The sequence below is a fragment of the Eleutherodactylus coqui genome, chromosome 8 (genome assembly GCF_035609145.1).
Source record: "Eleutherodactylus coqui strain aEleCoq1 chromosome 8, aEleCoq1.hap1, whole genome shotgun sequence".
NCBI classification, from domain to species: Eukaryota; Metazoa; Chordata; class Amphibia; order Anura; family Eleutherodactylidae; genus Eleutherodactylus; species Eleutherodactylus coqui.
Genome location: NC_089844.1, coordinates 174133877 through 174143123, shown reverse-complemented (window position 1 = coordinate 174143123; position 9247 = coordinate 174133877). Strand labels below are relative to the sequence as shown.

Sequence of the window (9247 nt, the reverse complement as noted above, 5' to 3'; positions counted from 1 at the left end):
GTATGGTGCTTAGCTAAGGTATGCCTTCCTAATGAGGGTTTTTCAGAAGTAAAAATTGTTGGGAGGGGGGAGGGACCACTCTTGCCGCTATTGTGGCTTAATAGAGGGACCTGGGAACTTGAGATGCAGCCCAACATGTAGCCCCTCGCCTGCCCTATCCGTTGCTGTGTCGTTCCCATCACTTTCTTGAATTGCCCAGATTTTCACAAATGAAAACCTTAGCGAGCATCGGCGATATACAAAAATGCTCGAGTCGCCCATTGACTTCAATGGGGTTCGTTACTCGAAACGAACCCTCGAGCATCGCGAAAAGTTCGTCTCGAGTAACGAGCACCCGAGCATTTTGGTGCTCGCTCATCTCTAATCCTGATGTACATCACTGTCATCTATTCTTTCATTAGCCGGAGAACAAGTTCTTAAAACAGAAACATTTCTAAGAAATTTGTTGCAGCCTCAGTAATTTTTGAGTACAATGGACAAAGAGTTTCTGGTAACCCACATTATGGCTGGTTTTCCCCAAATATCCAATCCCTCGGTGCTGTTCCTGTAATTGCCTGGTGTCTGGATCTATATATAGTCATTATATAGCAGTGTCTCACCATATTGGTCCCATATGAATCCTGAAGACAGACTTTCTACAATGACGGTAAGAGATCACCACCATTTGGTTCTCTAATCATCTCCAGTAGGTGTTTTCTAAAATATTGTCACTTTCTGTATCAATAATCACAAATCAGTTCAAGTCGATTTCACTTGTTGCCTCCTAGATTATTCACATTCCTCCAGAATGTTCCTTCTTTTTTTTGGTCTTATGGAAGGGTCTTTGGGTTGATTTCTAGAAGAATAGAAGCAGTTCTGATCCAATGTAGTTCAATTTTTATGTTCAACTCACAGTGTCATCCTAATTACCACTGGGTGCAAATTACATTTGAACTACGTTAAACCAGTGTTGCATCTTCTTCATTTCTTCTAATGATTTTTGGATGATTAGGACATTTTTTTGGACAAGTTCTGCAACGGGGTCACAACTGTCGACTGTTTTCTCATAGATCCTGAATTTCAGTGATTGTCTCTGTTCATCTTGTATTTTCATGTCCTTCCACCATAGCCATCTTCTTCAGTGAACTGAGTCTTCTTTGGTACTACATGTCCAGATAAAGCTTCAATCTGGTCACTGAGGAAGGTTAATGGGCCTATACATTTTCAACAATTGTTGGAGGATGAAGGTTTGTCCAGCAGTTGTTTCCCCAGCTTCCACATATACTTGAACATTTAGCTCGTCCTAACATTTTTGTGTTTAGGGAGGTTGGCCACAGTCAGACAGCTCTGATGTCAACTTATCTCCAGGGGAACAAAAGGTTCAGGCGTTGAAATTCAACATCCCTGTTTCTTCACCCCCCCTCCCTTCCCGACATCACCAGTCCCACCCCTATACATATAGGAGAGTCATCTAGCCCTGCCATTATCAACAGGTTTGAACAGCTAAGCACTAATGTATATGAGGGTGGTATTTCAGCTATTAACATTCATCACCTATCTCCTGGGTCCCACTAAAGACAGACGCTCTTACTGACTCAGTTACAGAATTTTATAGAGCTTATTTGGCCACTACATATAAGAACACTGGTGAGAAACAATAGGGGAGCTGGGTCCTCCATTCTAAAGTTTGGTGGTGGCCCAGGTGGTGAAAGGCCCACGAATTTTACATTTATCACCTATCCCATACATAATAACTGGAATACCTCTTTGAGATAAGGTTATGAATCCATCTATCTGTTTTCTAAAACAAAATGTATCTAACAATTTTCCTGTAATGTCTATAAAGAGCCACCAAGATGTTCATAAACTGGACAACCATGATTGGTCATTTTTTCGGCTTATGATTACAATTGAGAATTTTTGATGCCTTCCATAATCCTTGTTGTAGACCTTGACCTCAGTTGGGTCTCTTATTGTCTTTTAGATATTTGTCTTCCTTCTGTTGTGTCATATCCAACAAGTCATCTGCAGCCCAAACAGTAATCTACCAGGTAAGTGCCATAAACCACGTGGGTGGGGGAGCCATACTGTGCAGCTAATGGAGGAGATCAACTGATCAGATCCATTGTGGTAGCAGTTTATATTACAACATATCTTAAAGTCTCTTGTAAGGTGAATTTTGCAGTTTCTGCTTAACCCCTTAATGCCTGGTAAATATACAATGCTTGTTCCAGAGCTTTATCCCAGTTGATAGCAGAAATATGGCATGAGATTAAAGCTCCTGCAATCAAGCAGGAGCAGGTTGGGTCCTCAGCTGTTAGTCACAGCCAAGGACCTGGAAGAGAAGGTTGAAGTGTTTTTTAATTGATTCAGCCTTCTTTCCAGGCTACATAGTGCTCAATGAGCGCTATGTAATGAAGAGAGAAAGCGGAACAGTTACTTCTGCTATTTGGCACAACGATCACGTGACCAGCAGGTGCCTCCTGTCCCATTAGAGCTGCAGGGTCCTAGTAGACCCTGATCAGCTCTGCCAGTGACTATTGTCACTACAGGGAGATGTTTCTCCCTGTAACTGGAGCTCCTACGGATACCCCAGCTACAGGGGAAAGTGTGAAATAGAAAAAAAAAAAGAAAAGACCATGTGAATGACCTTCAGAGGTCTTATATGATGTCATGGGAGATATAAATGTTGAAAAAAATAGTTACAAAGATAAGTGGAAAAAAAAACTTACAGAATAAAATAAAAAAATACATATATAAAAAAAAGAAAACGATCCACCACTGACGCCAATCAAAACCATCGCTGTATGCGCCCTGTAATCCAAAACTGTTGAAGTTATACATCAAAACGTCTGAAACAAAATGAGGAATCCATTCCCACACTTTATTTTAGCGTAAATATACTAATTTTAAAAATAAACTATAAATTTTAAAAATCTATTTTTTTAGCTTTTCACCCCCAATAAAACTAAAAACGGGAAAAAAAAAGATAGTGAAGAAAGATATAAAAAAAAGCCATGTGTATTACGGAAAAAGCAATGTTGGTAGCTCAAGAAAAAAAATAGGGCAGTAAAACCACCACATGGTAAAATCCCTAAAAAGAGTCTGGTCCTTAAGGGGTTAATATAATTTATATATTTAGTAGTGATATAAAATAGCAATAACATTATAAACGTTAATAGCGGCGCACAATAGTACTACACAATGCTCAATGTGCCGCTCAGTAATAACTGCGCCAATTAATATGGCCATATAGGGCGGATCTACAGTACCACCCTATGGTGCCTAAATAAGGTGCACTTATTAGAACATGAAGTTTATTATCTATGCAGACATCAGTCACATGGTTGCTGAGTAAATATACATACACTCACTACATATATGTACAAGATTACAGTTACTACACTAACTTGTTAAACACAAGTTTCTCTTGCGGTTCTGCGGGTCGCCGGAGCGGATGAGCGGCGCAGAATTTGCTGTGTTTTTTGCTTGCGGAATTTGTATATGTAATTGTGTTTTTCTATGCAGATTTTCTGCTGCGGAATGTGTTCCGTTTTTGGGATATGGTGGTGGTAGCTCCAACTACTCAGATCACAAGAGTAGCCCATCGAGCGCATCTGGTTCAAAAAAGACAGGGAGCAAATTCCCCAGCATTTCTGGATCCAAAAAAAACAGTCAAAATCTGTACCATTGGTGCGAATTTTGACTCAAAATTAGCCACGTACCCACAGCTGATGTCATACTATGCGGCGCTCCCCCTCACTCCTCTGTAGGCCTTCCGCTGTCAGCGCTCCCTGGCTTCTGCTTCCCATTGGCCTGTAGTGGCCCCACAACTGACCAGGCTGCTGGGAAGTGGAAGCCGGGGAGCACTGACACCAGAAGGCCTACAGAGGAGTGAGGGGGAGCGCCGCATAGTATGACATCAGCTGCGGGTACACGACTGTTTCTTTTGGATGCAGAAATGCTGCGGAAATTTCTGCTGTGGACATTCTGCAGTATTTCTGCTATGTTTAAACATACTGTAAGTCAGTTTGATTTATGCTGCCACGTGCAGAGTGTCACCCACAGTGGTCTCAATAGTAATAGTGACCCCCACAGTGGCCTCCGTAGTAATAGTGTCCTCCATAGTGGCCCTCGATAGTAAATGTGACCCCCAGAGTGCACTCAACAGTAATAGTGACCCCCACAGTAGCCCCAGTAGTAATAATGTCCTCCACAGTGACCCTCAGTAGTAATAGCGACACCCACAGTGGCTCTCAGTAGTAATAGTGACCCCCCCCAGTGACCCTCAGTGGTAACAGTGTCCTCCACAGTTGCCCTAGTAGTAATAGTGATGCCCACAGTAACCCTCAGTAGTTATGTCCTCCACAGTAACCCTCAGTAGTAACAGTGACCCCCACAGTGGCACTCAGTAGTAATGGTGACCCTCAGTAGTAATAATGTCCTCCACAGTGACAATCAGTAGTAATAGTGACCTCACAGTGACCCTTAGTAGTAATAGTGTCCCCCACAGTGGTCCTCAGTAGTAATAGTGACCCCCCCCCCCCACTGTAGCCCCACTAGTAATAGGGACCCCCATAGTGACCGTCAGTAGTAATAGTGACCCCCCCCCCCCCCCCCCCCCAGCAATGAAACTTACCCTCTTCCTGGTCTGCAGAGTGCCATTCCTCCTCTTCTCTGCGCTGCTGCGGGAGGAAGTGTGTGTGCACCTGCAGCAGCGCCTCCTCCCTTCTCCCCTCCTCTTGCCGAACTAAAGAGATATGTCAGTGGAGGGGGGGGGGGGGGAGGGAGGAAGATTCCAGATGCACACACTGAGCGTGTGACGTCAATATGTGCAGGCGCCACAAAGTGATTACCGGCTGGGGAGCTGTGGCACCCCAGCTTGTAATCACTATGCTAACCAGACGTCCCGAAAGCGGATCAAATGGCTGTTCCGCCAGAGTCCCGATGGAAGGTGGGACTGCCCCACCTAAATTGGGAAGTCTGGTCACCTTATGTTAAATGTACAGTAGCGGCAAACTTTAACTTGAGTTGTCAATAACATTTAATGTGTAAAGTGTAAGTTAATGTTTGATATGTATAATATGCTCTCTACATACATTCACACAGACACTCACTGTATGTTATAATGCTCACTATGTACATTCATACTTACATGGACAACCTCAATATATGTATTTACACACAGACAAGGGATGATCACTACATACATTCATAATATATGTATGCTCACTACATACATTTCAGTCACCTTTATTTTGCAGCACTTTACATCAGTTTCTGCCCTCATTCAGTCTCACTATATATATATCCACCTATAGAGAAAACCCAAACTAACATGGGGAGAACATACAAACTCCATGCAGATGTTGTCCTTGGTGGGATTTGAACCCAGGACCTGCAAGGCAATAGTGCTAACCCCTGAGCTGCCATGCTTATATGGTCACACTTTTGTGTATATTCTCTACATCCATGGATACACTTACTATATATGTATACTACAGGCATGGCACATTTGGTATATCTATTGACACACATATGGATGCTTATTAAATACATTGACGCACTCACTATATATGTACGGTGCACTCACTACTACATTCACATACATTTGCAGACTCCAGTGATCATCTTGACTCCAAGTAATAAGTTTGTGCCCCCTTACTCATACATCATGTAGGGCCCGTATTGTGCTTTATATAAAATCATTGACACGCTCTATCCTCAGCTCCACAGCCCAATCCTGAGGTGGAATGGTTTCCTGTAGACTGCCAGGCTGTCTGGGACAGAAGTCAACCCGCAAGTGGGGTATATATCATCTATCCACATGGAGCGCAGCGCCCCCTACCAGTGTACTGTGACATGACGACAGAAGGGATGGTCTGGACGGTGAGTAGGATGGTGGCATTTTGGGTAAGTTTATATCATTATGGCCTAACTGGCTGTTCTCTCTGATAGGTGTTCCAGAGGCGACTGAACGGCTCCGTGCAATTCAACCAGTCCTGGCAGAATTATGTGAATGGCTTTGGGAATGCGGATGGAGAGTACTGGCTGGGTAAAGAATTAAGATTTCTCCTCATTGTCCACAGTGGGACCTCTGAACCTAGTCCTAGCTGGTGCAAAGAGTTGTATACCATAGATTGAATGTTTCCCTAGAGACAGGAAGCTGAGATATGGCCTGCTGTATGCAGTGAACCTTGTATCTGTAGAAGTTATGTGAAGGGAAACAGATAGCCACCAATGACTGGTCCAGCAAAGAGAAGGGCTCTGTCAAAAATTCTGGTTTTCATTCTTTAAAGGGCTTGGGTCTAGTTTGTCAGGTTGTGTCTGGATATCCTACCAAGCACCCTTGTGGAGAGGGGGACAGATACTGCTCAGCTTCATTCTATTTTTATTGGGGTACATCTATATAGGGCCATAGATATAGGGATGCAGAGGTAGAAGTCACTACCGGGCCCCAGAGCCTTAAGGGGCCAAAGGCCTCCTTTTTTCATCTAAGAAAACACAGTATTATGAATGGCATATGGATTGTTGGGGTGGGGTGGGGTCATGTTACAAATTCTGCATTGGGACCCCCTACATTTAGCCTCAGCCTAATCTTAAGATTCTAGCAATGCCCCACCTGCTAGTGTTGCATCAATGGGCTTCTTAAGAGACCCTCCAATGCAGGAGGAGAGATGTGGGAAGGCCCCACATTGAACTTTTTGCATCCAAGCCCATGAGCCTTTAGCTACGCCTCTGCATTTATATATCTTTGTCTCTCCCCTTGGTACCAGGGCTGCAGAACATTTACCGCCTGACAATGTGCAATGAATACGAGCTGAGAGTGGAGCTAGAAGATCTGGAGGGAAGCAGAGCCTCGGCCCAGTACATGAACTTCAGTCTATCCCGTCATGCCCTGAACCCCGACAGTGATGGTTACCGGCTAAATATTGGGTCATTTACCGACGGAGGGGCAGGTAGGGCAGAGATTTCCTGGCGATATGTGAGGGGTGAATTGATTGCAGAACTAGGCCAATGGAGTAATGTACATTTTTTGGTGGAGGAGGATGTAGGGGGGGGGGGGGGGATTAAAAGGAACCTCTACCACTTAGTTTTTGGGGAGGTGACCAATTTAAAGGGACACTTCCATCCTTTTTTTCCAAGTATTAAACAAACTATATATTTCTATATGTAATTTTTGTAATGGATAGTGGGTTTTCTGGCTACCAAGTACATCCTCACCATGTTTTACTGATGCATGAAAGTTAAGACATCTGCCATTTCTCCCATTATGTGTCTTTTGTTCGTTGTGCAGGGGACGCCTTGAGCCTCCATGCAGGACACATGTTTTCCACATATGATAATGATCAGGATGGATATGTTCAAAACTGTGCCGAATATTGGGGGGGAGGGTTCTGGTACCACTCCGAGTTCTGCGCCGGGGCCGGCCTTAATGCTCGCTACAACACAACAAGCCCCCCGAAACCTGCATTCTCTTGGACCACTTGGGTCGACTTTCCACTGACGCTTCGGGGAAGTCAGATGAAGATGAGAAGGATCCCGGTATGATTCACCCACAATGCCTTTCACTGTAAGCTGAACTGTATATGTGCAATAAAACTCATTTCTTGGCAAATAAATGTGTAAGATTCCTCCAACTGGGTCCAAAAAGGAGAAGCCACCCTGGCCCAGTACACCAAGTCAACTAGTTGGTGTTTAAAAGGCACATAACCTTATATTTTCCTTGGCTAATACCACAATTCCCTATTGGTAAGCACACCACTATCTAGGAAGGACCTATAGCTCTACTCATCCTACAGTAAACTGAAGCTACAGTAAAGACTGACACAGGCAATGCAATGAGAGGAAGCAGAGCATGGAGAGTATAACTCTATACTTGTTAGTTGGATCGCAGCCCCTTAATACCATCAGTTACCCATGAATGAGACTTCATCAATGCAAATTGCTTTCTTACTTAATCCGGTTACGTTTATTGAGATGTGTAAGGTAATTACATAGATTCCTTTCATCTGCACTTTAACTATAACTGGACATGGAATAAAGAGTACAGCCCGGCACTCGGGTGCCAACATCTTCCCGATGCCATCTAAGACATGGAACAATAGTGGTCTAACGGCTGACAATGCTGCCGTCTCTTCACGGTACGTGGTGAAGGACCTTGAGTGGCCCCCCGTTCTTCCCTGAGTCATTGAGGCAGGGGCAGAAGTAGGGGTAAATGGTCTCAGAGAAGGAAGTGACAAAGGTGTAGATGTGGGACATGTCGTCAGCATTGTAGAAGGAGAGCTGGCCGCCCTCGTAGTCGAGATAAATCCCCACCCTTTGCGGTTTGCTTCTCAGGGTGAGTGTCCGGTACGGGACATCCAGGGCTTTGAACTCATGGCCATTTCTCAGCCATAGTATCCAGAAGCCATTCTCCGGGGACAGGGTGATCCCGCCCCTCCGGTTTACAGACTCTTTGGCCACACCCAGATTCCACTTGGTCTTGTTGCCAACGTCAATTACCCAGTAATGGCGGCTGGAGGTGAAGCCCTCAGTGCCCAGGACGCAACAGCAGTAGTCGAAGCGTCGCGGGTTTTCGGGTAAAGACTGTTTGGTGTCACTGTATCGGACGCTGGTCAGGTCTTCGGAGAGAACTAGGTTGAGGTGGGCTGTGCTGGGGTCCATGATAATGTTCGGCAAGGCTGGAAAACATGAGAAGGATTAAAGCTGGTGCTAAAGGGAATATAGTGGCTTAGAGGGAAACAAATCACTAAATTGCAAGGAAAATGGTGGCCAAGACTCAACAGTGCCCAAATAGTTTGCTTGTTTTTTGGTGTTTTTTTTTGTTGCTAATATTGCAGTAGCTTAAAGGGGCCACACATGATAGACAAAGTTCTCAGCTAGTAGCGAGTGCACCCTGGTCCCCCTTATATACATTAGTGTGCATGTTCCCCCATTATATATATATAAAAAACATTTCCATTTAGGGTTCACACATAGTGGGAATGCTGCAGATTTTATCCAGCAGGGGGGGGGAGTCATTTCTGCATCAAAAACCATCAAATTGCGCATCGTTGGTGATCAAAGATCAGCTGCAGATCCGCGGCTTCTTCCAGCCTGCAGCTCCTCTCACCTCACAATCTGCAGCCCCTCACTGCAGCGCACAGAGCAGTCCTCACCCGCAGGTCAGGTGTTACACCCACTATTACATCATCTGACTGGTGGCTGCAGCGATCCGTAGCGGTTACCGGGTGAGGGCTGCTCCGTGCGCTGGAGCGAGGTACTG

At 44.7% G+C, this 9247-nt stretch overlaps 2 protein-coding genes across 2 annotated transcripts; one reads left to right on the top strand and one right to left on the bottom strand.

Moving 5' to 3' along the window:
* Positions 1-602: 602 nt before the first annotated feature.
* LOC136577690 (microfibril-associated glycoprotein 4-like) lies at positions 603-7554 on the top strand. The gene is made up of 6 exons (XM_066577607.1): positions 603-646; positions 1964-2030; positions 5708-5868; positions 5938-6034; positions 6756-6938; positions 7277-7554. The coding sequence occupies exons 1-6, from the start codon at positions 614-616 to the stop codon at positions 7528-7530; spliced, it is 795 nt and encodes a 264-aa protein (XP_066433704.1). The 5' UTR covers positions 603-613; the 3' UTR covers positions 7531-7554.
* Positions 7555-7924: 370 nt separating this feature from the next.
* LOC136577689 (zinc-binding protein A33-like) lies at positions 7925-8702 on the bottom strand. Its single transcript, XM_066577605.1, has one exon. It carries the CDS (start codon positions 8644-8646, stop codon positions 8119-8121), a length of 528 nt encoding a protein of 175 aa, XP_066433702.1. The 5' UTR covers positions 8647-8702; the 3' UTR covers positions 7925-8118.
* Positions 8703-9247: the final 545 nt, after the last annotated feature.